The 19,508-nt window shown below is 46.1% G+C and overlaps 1 protein-coding gene across 1 annotated transcript in view; it reads right to left on the bottom strand.

Moving 5' to 3' along the window:
* Positions 1-10,332, bottom strand: part of PLEKHD1 (pleckstrin homology and coiled-coil domain containing D1) — a 42,772-nt gene extending 32,440 nt beyond the window's left edge. Inside the window, exon 1 of the mRNA XM_020788522.3 lies at positions 9,938-10,332. Within this exon, the coding sequence (XP_020644181.3) occupies positions 9,938-10,086 (149 nt within the window). The 5' untranslated portion in view covers positions 10,087-10,332. The remainder of the gene's footprint in view (positions 1-9,937) is intronic.
* Positions 10,333-19,508: the final 9,176 nt, after the last annotated feature.

The raw sequence follows: 19,508 nt of genomic DNA, 5'->3' as shown, positions 1-19,508 counted from the left end.
ATTTTTGGATTATATTGTTCAGAATTCTAGGTGTTTCTGGGAGTTGTGGTCCAAATAAGTAATTTGTACCAGCTGTGAACACAGATGGAAAAAAAAAATACATGTGTGTGTTCGCCTTTACTAAATCTGATAAATGCTGTTTTAAAACCTGTGTATGCCATTTATTTTATTATTACTGAAAGGTACTCATGGTAATCTCCAATTTAGATGTTTCTATTTATTTCCTTGCTTTAAGCCAGATAAGCCCTGAATGCTGATGACAATGGCACTGATGGCTTAATGAAGTTTAAAAGGCCAGGCCTCAGGCAGATAAAGTGCATTTATACAAGCTATGTTATGGCTTTTCGGGGTCATCATACTGTATATTTCATAACATCTCAGGTACTCATTAGGTGCTACTACCTGCCTGCAGATTTTGGGAAAGGTTTCTCTGGAATTCATTTGCCACATGAGCAATACGACATGCCAGATAGAAATTCTCACTACAGCCAGAAAAAAAGTGTGAAATAATTTTTGATATGGACACACTCTATGGTGGAGGCAGGAGGAGGCAGAGGTGGAGGCAAGCAAGGACTCTTGCGCACTCGGGCGCCTCTTCCTGTGGCCAGATCACCTCCTTCCACGATCTCCTTAGGGCAGGGCACAAGGCAGCAACATAAGCTGGAAGTGAGCTCCGGCAGCTGGCAGTCCAGTCGCTCTGGAGGAGGTGATCAGGTGGACAGCGGAGACAGCAGCAGCAGCTGGAGACGGAGGTGGAGGAGCAGTTGCCCATTAACTGCTCCTCCACCTCCATCAAGGGTGAAAATTAGGGGGTTGTTTTATACATTGGTGGGGTCCTATACACGGTAAAATATGGTAATCCTAAATTGGATAAAAACAAAAAGTGTTTCATGCCCAAAGAAACTGCCTTGAATTCTGTGGAGGTTGCAAAGGGGAAACGGTAACTTCAATCCTCCTTGGCCAGCCTGTGGACTTGCCTGCTCACAATTTTTTTTCAGGGGCAGCTAAGGTTACACCTCAAGACTGAAATCCAAACACAGGGAAGCCCAAATAACCACCAGGAGAGCAGCAAACGATTCTGACAGCAGCAAACAGATCTGTCAACAGCCCCTAGGCTGATACGTGTGTGCCAAGACCCATCAAGGCTTGGCACACACTAATAGAGACTAACTGAATGCCGTAGCATTTTTTTTCTATTTTCTTATATATTTAGAGGTAGGCATGTCCACGGTAAAAAATATATTATTCCCACTTTTTAAAATATCCCCATTTCTAGACAAAGTGGTGCTTTTAACGAAGCAAATGTGTTTAGCCTCCCAACAGCTGAAGCAGCCCTCCCCCACTATTTTCTTTTAGCAATGATGATGCTATGAATCACGTGAGGACTTATTTGTATGGAGCACATGTTCTTCTTATTATATCTCATTCAATAGTGATCATATTGGCTTTGCCTTCCCAACATCCAAACGATATGAGGATTACGTAATTTGTTATGATCACTGACAAAATCTTTGGTTTCCACGCTTTTCTTTGGTCTCTGATCAAAGGCTGGTTTCCTTTTTAACTTGGTTCACTGCAGGATATATGTGTGTTGTGTAGTTTAGCCCTGTAGCACTTCCTAGTGGAAATTCATCCTTAAGTCACAGCCCCCTGATCCAAAGCAGTTGATTAAGCCATCAATTAACTTCCCCGCAGAAGAAAGAGAGTCAAAGGAAAAACTTTGTTAGGGAAGTGTACTTCTGGGGAAGAATGATGAAGATCTCCTGGCCAGAAACGGTGTGTGAAGAGGGGGAGGTTCGCAGTACAATCTGGAGACGAATCATGGCCAGTGTTGCCTTCCCTCATGCCAGACCACACCAACCTTTACCAACTGATCCAGAACTTTTGCCTCATCTGAGTAAGGTAAATGTAAAGGTTCCCCTTGACATTTAGTTCAGTCATGTTTGACTCTAGGGGGCAGTCCTCATCCCCCGTTTCCAAGCCATAGAACCAGCAATTGTCTGAACACAGTTTCCGTGGTCATGTGGCCAGCGCAACTAGACACAGAACGCCGCTACCTTCCCACCGAGGTGGTACCCATTTATCTACTTGCATTTGCATGCTTTTAAACTGCTAGGTTGGCAGGAGCTGGGACAAGCGATGGGAGCTCACTCTGTCAGGTGGATTCAATCTTATGACTGCTGCTCTTCTGACCCTGCAGCACAGAGGCTTCTGCGGTTTAACCCACAGCGCCACCACGTCCATCATCGGAGTAAGCCCTGGGTTTAAAATATGAAGATATCAGTTCAGTTGAAGGTCTGCACTTTGACTGGGCCATTGCAACACCTTGATTCTTTTCTTTTTCAGCCATTCTGCTGTAGATTTGCTGGTGTGTTTGGGATTGTTGTGCTGTTGCATGACCTATTTTGGCCTATCGGACAGATGGTCTCACATTTGACTCTAGAATACTTTAGTATATAGAGGAGTTCATGGTCGACTGACTGCAAGGTGCCCAGGTCCTGTGGCTGCAAAACAAGCCCAAATCATCACCCCTCTATAACTGTGCTTGACAGTTGGTATGAGCTGCTCGCGCTAATATTCTGTGTTTGGTTTTCCCCAAGTGTGATGCTGCGCGTTATGACCAAACATCTCCACTTTGGTCTCGTCTGTCCAAAGTACCCTGTTCGAGAAGTCTTGTGGTCTGTCCAGATGCAACTTGGGAAACCTAAGCCATGCTGTCATGTTCTTTTTAAAGAGAAGAGTCTTTCTTCTGGCAACCCTTCCATACAAACCATCCTTGTTCAGTCTTTTTCTAATTGTACTGTCATGAACTTTAATATTTATCATGCTAACTGAGGCCTGTAGAGTCTGAGCTGTAACTCTTGGGTTTTTTGCAATTTCTCTGAGCATTGCATTGTCTGACCTTGGGATGAATTTGCTTAGATGTCCACTCCTGGGAAGATTGGCAACTGTCTTGAGTGTTTTCCACTTGTGAATGATCTTCCTCACTGTAGAATAATGGACTTTAAATTGTTTGGAAATGGCCTTCTAACCCTTTCCTGATTGATGGGTAGCAACAATTATTTCCCTACTGTCATTGCTGATGTTCCTCCTTGGTGTTGTTTTAACACACATCTGAATGCTCCAGACCAGCAAACTGGTAAAACCTTGACTTTTACAGAGGTGGTCATACGTGCTGATGATCAATTATTCAAGGGCATTTACTTAGCAACACATGGTTGCTACTTAGCCTCTTAATTCCTATGGAAGCAGTAAGAGTGCACTTAGTTTTTCACACATGGCTTCTCCATTTTGGATTTATTTTTGTAAAATGAATCATGACATATGTCATGTGCTGTTGTTCATCTGAGGTTGTATATAACTAATTTTCAGACCCACTAAAGATCAGATGCTTTCATTAGGTCCTGATACATTAAACCATGGAATTCAAAGAGGGCATACTTTCTTTTTCACATGACTGTATCTCTGTTCTGGCCAATGGAATGCTGCTTCCCACAAGTATCCTGCTTCTGAGATCTGAGAATCTGAGAAACAAAGCACAGTGTACTAGTACTTACCTACTCCCTTCTAACCCTTCCCTGACTGATGGGCAGCAACAATTGTTTCCTTACAATCCTTGCTGATTTGTTTCCTCCTTGACATTGTGTTAACACACATTTGAATGCTCCAGACCAGCAAACTGCTAAAACCTTGACTTTTATAGAGGTGGTCATATTTGCTTATGACTCAAGGACATTTAGTTAGCAGCACATGGCAGTAAGAGTGTACTTAGTTTTTCACACATGGCTTCTCCATTTTGGTTTTATTTTTGTTAAATAAATAATGACACAGTGTAATATGTCATGTGCTGTTGTTCATCTGAGGTTGTATGTACCTAATTTTCAGATCTGCTAAGGACCAGATTGTTTCTCTTATATCCTTATACATAAAACCATAGAATTCAAAGGGGGTGTACTTTCTTTTTAACCTGACTGTAGCTACACCACTATAGAGGCTTAAATATGAGTCTGCTTGAAGAAGTGAGAAACTTTTTTCACCCCCTCTTCTTTTCTCCCTATATATCATGCATACATTCTGTTCAAACACACAAGATTAAAATCAATTGTTAGTCCTTGTTACAGATATGTTAAATCAATGGTCTTTATATAAGTGATGACTTACCAAACTACCATGGAATCAGTGTGATTTATGAAAGTGTTGACTTACCAAACTCTCAGTCAGAGGATCTACTCTGCAATGAACAACTGGATTTAATAATATTATTTCTCATATATACCTAAAGCAACATGAAAATGGGAAAGAAAATATGAACTGCTTTGGCTGTAGTGAACTATGATGCCCGTCATCCCCGACTAGCACAACCATACCATTCTGTGCTTGCATGATGGGAATTATAGCCCAACACAGCTGGAGGGGGCTGGGCTGGGAAAGGCTGAACGAAGACTTTAAAGCTGCCCTCATTCAGTATGCCAACTCCCACGCCAAAGCACTTTTACAGAATGTTTCTTTTGCTAGCCCTATATATGTCAGTCTCGTTGTGCATAGATTCAGTGCCCACACACAAGCACATGAACACACCCTTTCCTGCTCCAGTTATTCCCCCAGATCTTCTTTGATCGCTAGCCAGCTAGGAGAGGCTGGTGAAATTCCTGGGCAACCGGGCAGGCTGGAGAAGCCACCCTCTGCACGAGTGGTTCTGACCCACCACAGAGGCCATCTGTGCTGGGCTGAGTCACCTGCCTCCCCTCCCCTTGGGTGTGAAGGAGACCGCTTCCCTCTCTGTCAAGGGATGTCTTGGTGGTCCAGCAGCTGCTGCACTTGGATAACCAAACCTCCTTTGGCACATCTCAGTTTAGCTCTGAAATTCACAGGTGGGTTTCAGCATATAGCGTTGTCCTAGGACTCAATCAGACCAGAGGTGGGCAATGTGTCAGTGAATATCTCAACTTTCCACCAGTATGGTTGTTGTGGGTTTTTCGGGCTCTTTGGCCGTGTTCTGAAGGTTGTTCTTCCTAACGTTTCACCAGTCTCTGTGGCCGGCATCTTCAGAGGACAGTACTCAGAGTGAAAGTCTTCGTGAATACATTTCCACCAGTACTTTTACCTCAGATCAACCATAGGCTGCTTCACTAGCTTGCGTCCCGAGTGCTCCCCTCTAATCGGAACTGTCTTCTTACCTCTCTGGATACTTTCCTCTGACTTCTGCTGTTTCCCCTCATCTCCTCTCACCTTGGATCTCCTGCTATCACTCTTGGTGAGGGAAAGGCACCAGTTTACACAACCAGTCACAGTTGTAGTAAAAAGAAGTATGTACTGGATGCTGGAGGATCATTAGCAAGTGTTGGAATAGATTTTAACTGGGGAGAGGGAGTTGTAAAGTGACCCACAGTATTTCAGGTTCCACTTAAAAACATAAACAAATATCCTTTACTTCTTAAGATGACAGTGCTTCTAACTGTGAATCTGGGGTCTCATACAATCTTAGTTTCTTTCTCTTCATTCTCTCCCACCACAGAGAGAGCAATTGTTAGTCACGTAGAGGCTAAAAAAACAGGTTGTATGCCAAAAAGGAATTTGGCAAGGCACAGCAACAGGGGTATTTAAGACCAAGCTAAGCATGGTGTTCATTTATCTCACTGCCTTTTTCTTTCATTTTTCTTTTCTCTTTGGAGAAACCCTTTGTGTGTGCCAAGGGGTTAATCCTTTGGCCCTTTCCCACTTGAGGTAGGACAAATCCTTTGGCACTGCAGTATTCCTGATCTACAGGCCCTCTCACTTGTTTTTATGGGGAGCACTTCTTATCACCAATGGAGCTTTTCCCAGGAATTTTTTTCCATAGAAATAGCAGGTGCAGGACTAATCTGGATCAGGGCCCTAGTGGAACAAAGGAACCAGCTTCTCCTGTTCCCTGTGCCAGGGTCCTAATCCAAATATCTCTTTCCCCAAAAAATACTAATAAGAGCCTTTAGGGGTGACTGTGACTGGGGGCCGAACAGACAGGAATGTGGTACTTAATCTCCCCATTGGAGACATTTCCAACACCCATCCACCGCTGACAACATACTGGAATTATGGGTAGAAAATTCCTTTTGGCACAACTGCTGGGCAACTGTAAGAGTTGCTTTGTTTCTGAAGTAGTCTCGCCTGATTCTGTATTCTTTGCAGCTAACTCCTTCGGATTCTTCTTGGGTTCTTACTTCCAACTGCTCTAAGTGCTACAAAAGTATCCTGCTGTAACTTGAATCAGTGCAGGTTCTTGCTACGTAGGCACAAATCAGTAGTTTTCAAACTGGGACTGTCTAGATTAGTGATTCCCAATCTTAGCTAATCCAGATGTTCTTGGACTTGAACTCCCAGAAGCCTTCACCACCAACTGTGGTGGCTGAGGTTTCTGGGAACTACCCAAGGTTGGGAACCACTGCTATAGATTACAACTCCCATTGCCCCTTTTGGGGCAGCATTTGACCTCCCATTATTCTCAGTCAGCGCCACTATTCATCTAAATATTTGGGAACTGCCATCTGCTGGAAAGAGACAATGTCTAGCAATAATACTGGGAGCACTTCCAGAAACAGTGTTACTCTCGTTCATTTGCTGGTTGGTGCTGAAGGAGTGCATACGTTACTGGGATCCACATCTCTCTCTCTCTCTCTCTCTCTCTCTCTTTTAATGGAAAAGCTACTTCTGCTCTCTTTTAGAAAGATGCTTCTCTGTAAGAAATCTCCAAGAAATGTTTTGAGATAAATAAAATAACTCTACCTCCTTGCTGGTACTGTTTCACTGCACCTACTTTTGGGGGGGTGGAGAGAGGAAACTACAGTAGTTTAGAGTGCTAATTAAAAGCTGTGGACTGGGAAGCTCTCACAGCAAACAGGAACATTATAAAAAAGGCCACAATACTAAACCCCACCCCCTGAACAATGTGAGACTAAAAATAAACCCAGCTTTCTGAAGGGATTTTTTTTAAAAAAGCCAGGGGAGTCCCAGGAAAAGTCATTATATTAACTGAAACAAGCCTTACGTCATCTTGCTGGCAATTAAAATGCCAATAGCAACAGCGTGGAACATAGTATATTAAGTACAGCAAATGCTCCATCTGGAAGAGTCCTGTGTTCAATTAATAATGGCACTCAGAAGCTGGAGTTGCATATACAGTTAGAGGTTTCATTAGGGGAAAAAAATTCTTCCCACCAAAGAAATCTGTTGTCCTTCAGTATTCTCTCTCACAGGGGTACTGTGTTTCTCAGAAAATAAGACAAGGTTTTATATTAATTTTTGCTCCAAAAAATGCAGTAGGGCTTATTTTAAGGGGATGTTTTATTTTACAGTCATGTCATTTTTGGTTGCTGCGCACAATGGTGGAGGTGATGGTTTCACATAACTGGGGCTTATTTTTGGGTTAGGGCTTATATTATGAGCATCCTGAAAAATCATACTAGGACTTATTTTTAGGTTAGGTCTTCAGGCAAACAGGGTAGATGCCAGTCTTTGGCTCTTTTTACAAATGCAATGACCATGGTGTTCTGAACATTATTTGCTTACAAATGTCAAGCTTCTTGGCTCTTATTTCTCTTCATTATAGATGAACAAAACTTATATTATGTTCATTGTATGGAACAAAAGATGATAGGGACCATGAACCCCGATGGGATTTTTACACCCAGTAATGGATGGTGCCACACAGTAATTCATACAGCACTTTATTCCTCTAAAGATCTCTCCCCATGCCCATCACCATGCCTGTTACTCCTAATTAAAGCTTTTAAAAACTTGTTTTTATTCATGTACTGCCCCATAGTGCTAGAGCGCTCTCTGGGTGGTTACAATATAATTAGGCAAGGAACACTTCCAAGGAAAACGCCAGCGAGCTAAGTACTCCTTTTACTGACCACAGAAGGCTGAATCAACCTTAAACTGACTCCCTGAATCCATCAGGATTGAACTCAGGTTGTGAATTCCAGAATTTATGGTCCCAAAAAGGAACTCTTCCTAAGTTCTGCTCAGAAATTCCTTCCATTTAGCTCTAAAAAGTACACTCAAGTATTGCAGTTCTCAAGACTGCACCTCCCCGTCTCACCACCTCTTATTATTTCATGTGCATACTCTTTCAGAAATGTAGTTTTTCATCTTTCTGTTTGTGAGCAGAGCTACCTCTTATCTTGACACCATCCAGGACAATGTTGCCTAAGGAGCTGGGAGCCTTCAGGCATGTGTACATCTCGCGGGGGGGGGGGGGGTTTTACAGGCAGAGGGAAGAGAATAAACACAAACATTGTGGTCTGTTTTACTATTGCAAAGATCTTCCATTTGCATCCTTCAGCTCCAGCTTGTTTAGCCGTTTAGTCGTGTCCGGCTCTTCGTGACCCCATGGACCAGAGCATGCCAGGCCCCTCTGTCTTCCACTGCCTCCCGGAGTTGGGTCAAATTCATGCTGGTCGCTTCAATGACACTGTCAGCTCTGGGTAACCACCCTCATATTGCAAGTTTGGCTGTTCCCCTTTTCCTGCTGCTGCTCTTGCAGGGGGGGGGGGATTATTTCCTGCCACATAGGTCTGAGAAGGGGGAATCCAAGATTTCCCTTCTGCTCATTCCCCTGTGCCATAGGATTTTTCTGCATTGCCTGTACAGTAATGACATACAGGGCTGGGTAACTTGTAAGACTCACCATGTTGTCAGAGGCATTCTTGCAAGGGCAAGACACTCTTCAAATGTGCTGGACTACAGCTGCCATAAGCCACAAAGAACTGGCTGGAAGGGATATTGGGAGTTGTAATCCAGCCCAACTGGAAGAGAAGCGATAAGTGAAGACTGTTTCCTTGGATCCTGTCTGGAACATAATGAGCAGCACAATCCCTCCCTGCCATACTCTCAATGTGCAATGCAGCCAGAAGTATTTTGGAAGCAGTTCACACAATTTTTTTAGCAGTATGTTAGGAAACAAAAGCAAACACTTCTCTTTTCGGTGCAACTTCTGTTCAGCTCTCTTGTGTTCCCTGACAAGAGGATGATGAGTAAGCTCCTTGTCTTAGTCAGCACCACACTGCAGTAAAATTATCTGGCCGCAAAAATGTGGTGCAGTAGTGGTTCCAGATCTGGACTGGGGCTTGGGAGAGCCAGATGCAAGTCTCCAATGAGCCTCAAGATTCACTTAAGTCATTGTCTCTCGGACTGGCCTACCTCACAGGATTGTTGTGAGGCTAAAGCTATGTGTGCCACCTTGTGCCCACCGGAGAAAAAGAGAGGTTTAAATATAACTAACTCCTCCCACCAATTAACGCGCTCCAGAGTCTGCTCGAGGGCGCCGCAGATTTCTGCCCAGAGCTGACCCAGTACGATTTCCAACTTGCCCCTCTCCCCCGCCCCCCCCCCCCATGAAGGGCACTGAGGAGAGCAGGCAAAGGTGCCATGTCAGCTTGCTGTTCTGTCAAGCGAGTTCTAATGTATGGCAACTCTGGCAAAGTTTTCGAGGTCTGTGAGACGCGCGCACTGGTTTCGGGCAGTGTCGCTCCAAGTGACTTTTTATGGTCAAAGCCAGCATTTGAGTCCTACTCCAGCACCACTGAGACCGCTAGTCCACACTGTCTCTCCGATGTGCGTCTAAAACGAAGTTTTTTTTTTTAAAAAAAAAATGCCATCTCACCCCACTCCACACACACACACACACACACACACATATCTTCTCCTTGCCTTAGCAGCTGAGGGCTGGCTTCCCCGGCCTTGCCCGCGGCAACCACCGGGCTTTGCCAGCCTGCCCCGGGACTGCAGGACCCCGCCTGCTTCCCCTGCCCAGCCCGAGGCTCCCCGTTTCCCGAAGCCAGTCCTGCTCTTGCGGCGCTTCCCTTCCAGCTCGGCTCCCGCTCCGTTCCCCGGCCCGGCCCGGCCGCAGTTAGGCTCGGCTCGGCTCGGCCGGCGCCCCTCCACCCCGGGGCCCTTTTACCTGCGGGACCATTTGGCTGAGGGCCTCCCGAAGGGTCTCTTCCAGAGCACCCCGTAGAGCTGCACTTTGGTGCTGATGTCCAGGGCGTCCGAATCGGCCGGGTCCATGGACGGGGACGGGGAGACGGAGTTGGATTTGGAAGCGAACATCGCCAGAGAGCGCGAAAGAGTGGGATGAGGGGGGACGGCTCTGATTCACGGCCTCGACGCGGCCGTTCAGGGAAGCGGATTAAACGCAGTGAACCAGAAAGAGCGGGCGAGCGAGCGAGGCGGCCCGGCTCTGAATCGATCTCTGAACGGCCCCGCCGGTATTTGGCTCCCCACCGCCGAGACCGAGGTCTGCCTCATCCCACATGATCGCCCCTCCTGAGGCGCTCGAGCGAGACGGCGAACCTCCCGGGTCAGCCTGAAAGCAGTCGGTCCCCTCAGAGGCAACGAGAGCCCTGCTCCGAGCACCCAAGAGGCGGGCCGGCCGGCCCCGAAGAGTTGGCGGCACTTGGTGTGCAGAATCCGTGCGTGAAATAAAAGCATTGCATCGACCAGCTTCTCTCCCCTCATAGGTGCAGAGCTGCTTGGGGAAACGCCTCTCACGATTCCTGGAACTTTCCAGGCCGGGCTGAGGGGGCGAGGTTAGAGAATTATGGGGATCGTGGTGCCAAATGAAGTAACTTTTCCAAGCTGGACATATGAGAGGTGGGGTGAGGGCAGATGTAGCCGTTCTCTACCCCAAGCCTCAGAGAGGCCTGTGAGCCCTGAGTTAAGCCCCCCCCGACAGATGTTACAGGGGGCAAGCCGGGCTTCTGTCTCCACAGGGGAGAGATTTTAAATCACCAACTCATGTGGAATCTGCAGAAACTCCCTCGGACTGTGCTGGCAGTCTGGTTTCCGAGAGCCATGGCCGTCACATCTGGCGCAGCTGTCAAACCCAAATGTTATATCATCTGTAACCAATGAAGAGTTCTGAAGAACTCAACAGCCTGTCTCACTGGTAACGTCTCAGTGATCCAACAAAAATATTACCCACCCCAGAACTCTTGTTTCTGTGGATGGTTAAGGCGCCTACTTTCTGTACTATTTGGCCTCTGTTTTCATGAGCCCACACCCTCAGGCTGCAACCCACAAAGGCTGGTGCCAAATAAAACTTGCCAAGCTTAAAGGTGCTGCAAGACTCGGATGCTTTTACTGTAATAGGTTACAGAATAGTACATCTACCCTTTCGGAAATTAAAAGAACGCAGTGATAGCAAGGGCTTATAAAGCCATTCCCAGCAGTCTGCCTCTCCCCCCTCCAAACCTCACCTGCAGTTATATAATGGGCAGGCAAGGGAGATACACAGCCCATTCCCACATTAACTGGTAGAAACAGGCATGCTGGGTTTAAAACATGCACCTCTTCTAGCAAAGGAGTCCAGAGAGAGGGAGGAAGCAGAGAGTGGATCTCGGGGTTTTTTTAAAATCAGAATGGAAATCTTTGGGTGCAGTTCACATGATTGCCATGATGCAAACATAAGATTAGAGTGGCTCTGCTGTGCAAAAGCATTGTGTGATTGTCAGGTCAGGAGAGAGATGTTTTGTACATGTTTGTACAGAGACCGTGAAAGTCCATTTCAATTCTTCAACTCCCCCCTGAAAAAAAATCCAGTTTATGACTGTGGGATGTTGTGCTTCTTTATCCAGGATTCGAAACACCAAGAAATAGCTGCACAATATTGTGCCCGTGTTGCCAGCAGGAAAAAGGATGCCAAGCTCTATATAGCCAATGGCAGCAGTCAAGATGGCTTTCTGGAGGATACCCTCTTCTGCTCACTACTGTTCACAAAGAGACACGAAGCAGGGGGAAATCCCAGAACCAGACTCCTTTGTTCATCAGTCAATCACTTTTCTCCCAAACACAAACCAATTGCCGTGGCTGTTTTTCAACAATGAATTTCCTGGCTTTTAAAAACTGAAGTTTAAATTTATAAGAACTTTACCAAATTTGGCACAGATCAAGAGCAGACTGTCTGCTACAAATGTGCCAGATTTGGTGCTTACCTGAAGCCCAGTTTCAAAGGCATAATGTTTTGTTTGGGCTGCCACCACTTTAGAATTGCCTTACAGTATATAATGTATACTGTCTCCCTGCTTCTTTAACTTATATGCAGAATACATCATGCGAAAGGCAGGACTGGATGAATCCCAAACTGGAATTAAGGTTTCTGGAAGAAATAACAACCTCAGACTTGCAGATGATGCCACTCTGATGGCAGAAAGTGAGGAGGACTTAAAGAACCTCTTAATGAGGATGAAAGAGGAGAGCACAAAAAATGGTCTGAAGCTCAACACCAAAAAAATAAGATCATGGCCACCGGACCCATCACCTCCTGGCAAATAGAGGAAGTGACATATTAAACTTTCGTGGGCTCCATGATCACTGCAGATGGTGACAGCAGCCACAAAATTAAAAGATGCCTGCTTCTTGGGAGGAAAGCAAAGACAAACTTAGATAGCATCTTAAAAAGTAGAGACATCACCTTGCCGACAAAGGTCCGCATAGTCAAAGCTATGGTTTTTCCAGTAGCATTGTATGGAAGCGAGAGCTGGACCATAAAGGAGGCTGACAACTGAAGAATTGATGCTTTTGAATTGTGGTGCTGGAGGAGGCTCTTGAGAGTTGCCTGGACTGCAAAGAGAACAAACCTATCCAGTTTGAAGGAAATCAGCCCTGAGTGATCACTGGAAGGACAGATCCTGAAGCTGAGGCTCCAATACTTAGGCCATCTCATGAGAAGAGAAGACTCCCTGGAAAAGACCCTGATGTTGGGAAATTGTGAAGGCAAGAGGGGAAGGGGACGACAGAGGAAGAGATGGCTGGACAGTGTCATTGAAGCTACCAACATGTATTTGACCAGTGGAAGATAGGAGGGCCTGGCGTGCTCTGGTCCATGGGGTCACAAAGAGTCGGACATGACTTAACGACTAAACAACAGCAACAACAAAATATAATGTAGAATGTTTTGTGCAGGAATAATTGATAATTGCATGTCAAATCAGTTCTGACTTACAGTGATGCTTTTTCAAAGTTTTCTAAGTAGAGGTTGTTACATACAGCACTGATGTTACCTGTCTGTCATGGGTTTGGAGGGAAAGTTCCATCCTATGGGGAGTGGAAGGCGGGACATCAGGAGGAGGGGCTGTACTGTATATATATGTGGAGCCTGTGTGGAGAAAGAAGAGGAGAGCTGAAGGAGAAGCTGAGAAGAAGAAGCTGGTGTGGGAGTCTGTGTGTCAGACAGGGTACTACTGTGTGTCAGTCAGTACCAACCTGATAGGTTCAGGTGTCTTTATGGGTAGCCAGAACTGATAGGTTCAGGGTCTGTGCTTTATTTAAAGGTGTTCTGTGTGAACCAAACTGGTGTATGTATGATTGAGACTAAGCCACGTTACTGTATCTTATTCACTTGATCATTTTATTTTCCCTGTGTGTTATTTAAATAAACCTTATTCCTTTGTTTGTTAAAAATCCATCCCTGGTCTGTGTGACTTCTTATAGGGAATGGTTGGTGGCAGCTTAGTTAAACTGTGGCATCTCCCAGTAGGTCTGGGGTTGTCACATTGATTGGTGTCCAGCGTGTGGGATACGACTGGTCCAGTTGTCCAGTGGTCCAGCAAAGCCTTGGCAAGTGTGCCCAGAGCAAGGGGGGTCTAGTCAGGGACAATCTGAGAGCGCGTAGGTAATCTTCTAGGCTTACCTCACGGGGAGGTAGGCTAGTGGAAGAACGTGTAACCTCAGATTGGGGACTAGATTAGGGAGCTCTGAGGCAACCTGTTTTGGTGGGGAAAAGGCTGAGGCAAAGCTGAGTGAAGTAGCAGTGATCTAGCCTGTCTGCTGAGAGGCCTAGCAGAGGGGGGTGGACTCTGGCTGGCAACAGTTGCAAGTTAGTGCTGAAAGAACAGCAGCAATCTGTAGAAGGCTGGTTCTGAGGCAAAAGAAAAAAAAAGTGGTCGCTTTATTTTGAGGCTTGACTTTTGAGAGCAGACTGTTCGGGGGGGGGGGATTATGCCCTTGACTCGAAGCCAAATGGCAGAAATGGGTGAAGTGAAAGACCCACAGGTAGACCAAGGTTCTGAGGATGAATTTGGCTCAGTGCAGGATGAGAGCACGGGAGAACAGAACCCAGAACTCAGGAAAATGCTCATAGCCCAACAGCATGAACTTAGGATGAGGCAATTTGAATTAGAGAGGGGGAGAATGGAAATGGAGAGAGAGAGAGAGAAAATTGCTCTGGAAAAAGAAAGGATGGCGTTTGAGTTAAGAAGATTGGAACTGATGAATCAGAATAATAATAACAATAGGGATTCTGAGGGGGGCCAATTGTCTAAAACTGACCTGAAGAAATTCCCTGTGTACCACAAGGGAGATTGCCCTGAGGTGTTCTTTTCCCTAGTGGAAAGAGCGTTTGTGGACTTCTCAGTAAGGGAAACTGAGAAGATGACCATTATGCGATCTTTAATCAGTGGCAGCCTGGCAGAAGTATATGCAGAGATGCCAGAGGAACTGCTGAAAGATTTCGCAGAGTTTAAAAAACTGGTGTTTGCCAGACATGGGATAAATGCGGAACAGCTGAGGCAAAGATTCAGGTCACTCACCAAGAAACCAGAGCAGACTTTTACCCAAGTGGGGGCCCAACTGGTGAGGCTGCTAGAGAAATGGCTGTCGCAGGAGGGGACAGAGACCTACCAGCAGCTCAAAGACCTGATAGCGCTGGAACAGTTTTATTCAGTCCTGCATGGGGAACTGAAGTTCCAGGTGAGGGAGAGGAAACCGAAATCTGTGGCCGAAGCGGCCGAGATCGCAGATTTTATTTCCCAAATAAGAAAGCCCTTAGGTGAGGGGAAATCGATAGGTAAACCTAAAGAAACCTACAGCAAGTACTCTCAGGGACCAGGGAGAAACCAGCAAGGGGGAGGGGCCCATGGTGAAGGGAAGCCCTCAGACATGAAACCAAGACCTCAGATTTTGGAGGGAAAACCAAAACCAGATGAGAAAGACTCCAAGTACAGCAGAAAATGTTATTTCTGTCAAGGAAAGGGCCATCTAATCTCAGAGTGTGAGAAATTAAAGCAGCTAAAAGGAAATGTGCCTCATGATTTGAGTGGAACCAAGCCAAAAGCTGTGTTCTGTGTCCAGAAAGAGCAAAGCTCCTTGCCACTGAGGGAGCCGGTTGCCATGGCTACTCAATCTGGAACAGTTACATCTGCTGATCAGGCTGAGGAAAATGGTCCTCTTGTGGAAGTCAAGCGCTGCTTACTAGTGAGAACAGATTCGCAGTTGTTTGAAACCGCAGGGGTGGATGTAGGAATACTTGACCATCAGTATAGGGGGCTAAGGGATACTTGTTCCCAGGTGACCCTGTGCCATCCAGATATTATTCCTAGGGAGTATATAATCCCGAATGAGAGCATGAAGGTGGCAGGGATTGAGGGGCAGGTGATCTCACTGCCAGTAGCGGAGGTCCCTGTGAACTTTCAAGGCTGGAGGGGAGTTTGGCGGCTAGCGATTTCATCGACTCTGCCAGCAGCCGTGCTCGTGGGAAATGACCTGGCTGAACATGTGAAACGGGTGCTAGTGATTACACGCTCACAAGCCACCACGGGGGCAGTTCAGGGGGGTACTGTCGAGCCCGAGACGGAAGCAGGTGGGGGGAGTTCCGAGGCTGTGGTGGAAACCTTGACCACGAACAGCAGATTTGGCCAAGAGCAAAAGGCAGACGCCACTCTCCAAAAGTGTTTTGAACAGGTGACAGACGCCCAGCTAACCCCTGCAACCCCAGTGAGATTTTGTGAGAAAAAGGGAATTTTATATAGAGAGACCCTGAGGAATATCTCAAAAGGGGGAGATGGGATCAGAAGTCAGCTAGTGGTACCTGAAAAGTATCGCCCCATGATCTTACAAAGGGGGCACTCTGACATGTTTGCTGCGCACTTAGGGGTGAACAAAACACAGCAGAGAATCACACAGAATTTTTACTGGCCTGAAATAGGGAAGCAGATCAAGGAGTTCTGTAAACAATGTGATGTGTGTCAGAGGCAGGGGAATAACCGTGACAGGACCAAAGCAAAGTTGTGCCCTTTGCCTGTGATTGACACTCCGTTCAAATGTATAGGGGTGGATATTGTGGGACCTTTGCCCAAGGCCACAAAGAGGGGGAACAGGTTCATTCTCACCATTGTGGACCATGCCACGAGGTACCCTGAAGCCATTCCCTTGACTAACATTGAAACTAACACAGTGGCAGATGCCTTGGTGGGGTATATGTCCAGGATGGGATTCGCCTCAGAAATAATCACAGATTTGGGCGCATTGTTTACATCGAAGCTCATGAAACGGTTATGGCAAATCTGTGGAATCAAACACAAGGAAACCACTGCCTATCACCCTGAAAGTAATGGGTTAACTGAGAAGTTCAATGGGACTCTGATGTGCATGATTAGGGCTTACTTGGCAGAGAATCCAAACAATTGGGACCAGAAGCTGCAATCCCTTTTGTTTGCTTATCGATCAGTGCCACAAGCCAGTACCGGGTACAGTCCGTTTGAACTTTTGTTTGGGAGAAGGGTGAAAGGGCCCCTTGATTTGATCAAACAAAATTGGGAGCAGATCACCCAGGATGACCCACAAGACGTGGTGACATATATAGACTCTTTAAGGAATGACCTAAAGAGAACCCTAGAGCTAGCAGCAGAGACCCTGCAAGCTCAAAAGGTCAGAAAGAAAGCTTGGGATGACCAGCAAGCCAGGGAGAGGCACTTTGACCCAGGGGAGGAAGTGCTTTGGCTTAGGCCCTGCAGAGAGAACAAACTGCAGCTCAAATGGGCAGGACCATATAGGGTCATTTCCAAGATGTCAGATCTGAACTACCTTATAGAGCAGGAGGAGAACCAAGCAAGGAGGATGGTACATGTGAATGCCCTAAAACCCTACTACAGAGGGGAACAGAGGGTTTTATTTGCAATAAAAGCAGCTGAGAGTGAGGAAGCTGAATTACCCTTCTGGGAGGGTAGAGGGGAAGTAAAATACAACCCAGATGAGGTAAAGATCAGTCCTGCACTCACCCAAGACCAGCAGCAAGAACTAAAAATGCTGCTCATCAAATATCAAAAGGTGTTTTCCAATAAGCCGGGGATAGTGAAGGGAGTGATGCATCGGATCCACACAGGGGATGCACCCCCGCAAGCAGTATCCCCATACCGAGTGACGGGACCCTATAGGGACAAGGTGCGGAAGGAGCTGGACGAGATGCTTAGGGAGAACATAATCGTCCCCTCTTCTAGTCCTTGGTCCTCTCCGATAGTCCTAGTGGACAAGCCTGATGGGAGCATTAGGTTTTGCGTAGATTACAGGAAATTAAACCGCGTAACCACTCCTGATGCCTACCCAATGCCCAGGCTAGACAACCTGATTGAAACCATAGGGGGTTGTCGGTTCATTTCATCATTGGACCTAGTAAAGGGATATTGGCAATTAAGAATTGATCCCAGGGATCAAGAAAAGACCGCCTTTTGCAGCCCTTTTGGTCTCTATGAGTTTAGAGTCCTGAGTTTTGGTCTCAGAAATGCACCAGCCACATTCCAAAGGCTGATGGACCAGACCTTAGCAGGGCTCAGTGACTTTACTGTGGCCTACATTGACGATATAGGGATCTTCAGCAATACCTGGGAAGATCACCTGAAACACCTGGAGATAGTGCTGCAGAGGTTAAGTGCAGCAGGGCTAACAGTAAAGGCGAGCAAGTGTCAGCTGGGTAGCCCAGAAATAAAATACTTGGGTCACATGGTAGGGGGAGGAGTGATCAAACCCCTGGAGGCCAAAATAGAAGCCGTTCGTGATTGGCCTAGACCCAACACCAAGAAAAAAGTCAAATCATTTCTTGGGTTGGTGGGCTACTACAGAAAGTTCATCCCGAGGTTTAGCGAGATAGCGACTCCGCTGACCGATCTGACGCGGAAGAAGGCTGATGACCGCATCCCGTGGACCAGCGACTGTGAGGAGGCGTTCCAGAGGTTGTAGGAGGCCCTCATCAACTATCCAGTGCTGCGTGCTCCAGACTTCGACCGGGAGTTCATCATCTACACCGATGCGTCTAACAGCGGGGTAGGAGCAGTTCTTTGCCAGGAGGATGAAAATGGTGACCAGCATCCAGTGTCCTACCTGAGTAGGAAACTCCAGAAAGGTGAGAGACATTTGGCAACCGTGGAAAAGGAGTGCCTGGCCATAGTCTACGCGATCCAGAAGGCCAAGCCTTACATCTGGGGAAGACATTTTATTCTGTGCACTGACCATTCACCACTGCAATGGTTAAAGACAATGAAAACCCACAATAGTAAACTTATGAGGTGGGCTTTAAACCTGCAAGACTATGACTTTGAAGTGAAGGTGGTCAGAGGGTCAATGAACTGTGTTGCTGACGCCTTGTCAAGAAGACCTGAAGAATGAAGACGGCGAAAGAAACATGGACTATGTATATATTTTGGTGACCAAAGGTTAAATGTACTTGTTTATTAAACATGCTTGGTTTGTATGAATAAAGGTAACTTGATGTATTGTAAATGGTAAATGTTTAAATGCCTAATTGATATGTTTATCCTAGAGTAGGTATGGTATTGTATGTTAATGTATAACTGTTTTTGTATGTTTTGGATCCAGGTTGTTTTTTGGAGAAAAGCACTTTAGCTTTCCCCCTACAAAACAACTTATAAAGAGGGGAGGTGTTACATACAGCACTGATGTTACCTGTCTGTCATGGGTTTGGAGGGAAAGTTCCATCCTATGGGGAGTGGAAGGTGGGACATCAGGAGGAGGGGCTGTACTGTATATATATGTGGAGCCTGTGTGGAGAAAGAAGAGGAGAGCTGAAGGAGAAGCTGAGAAGAAGAAGCTGGTGTGGGAGTCTGTGTGTCAGACAGGGTACTACTGTGTGTCAGTCAGTACCAACCTGATAGGTTCAGGTGTCTTTATGGGTAGCCAGAACTGATAGGTTCAGGGTCTGTGCTTTATTTAAAGGTGTTCTGTGTGAACCAAACTGGTGTATGTATGATTGAGACTAAGCCACGTTACTGTATCTTATTCACTTGATCATTTTATTTTCCCTGTGTGTTATTTAAATAAACCTTATTTCTTTGTTTGTTAAAAATCCATCCCTGGTCTGTGTGACTTCTTATAGGGAATGGTTGGTGGCAGCTTAGTTAAACTGTGGCATCTCCCAGTAGGTCTGGGGTTGTCACAGAGGTTACTCAGAAGTGGTATACCATTTGCTTCTTCTGGAATATCCTGGAAGTGTGCAGCTTGCCCAAGGCCACACAGCCTGGGCTTTCTCATTGGATATACAGTGGGGAATTGAACTCTCACTGACTCCCCGAACCACAGAAGCAATAATAATGTGTTCTCTGTCCGTTGGACAGCAGTACAGACACTTTAAATAACAATATTAAGCACTTCAAGAGGTGGTTGGTGTTTTTTTTTTTTTGTTAAAAGTTTTAACAGACAGTATTTTAACACTTGCTGCCACAATAGAGATGGACCGAAGGAAGCGC

Source organism: Pogona vitticeps, chromosome 1 (assembly GCF_051106095.1).
Source record: "Pogona vitticeps strain Pit_001003342236 chromosome 1, PviZW2.1, whole genome shotgun sequence".
In the NCBI taxonomy this organism is placed as follows: Eukaryota; Metazoa; Chordata; class Lepidosauria; order Squamata; family Agamidae; genus Pogona; species Pogona vitticeps.
The sequence above is the reverse complement of the archived record's forward strand: the minus strand, read 5'-3'. Positions and strand labels throughout refer to the sequence as shown.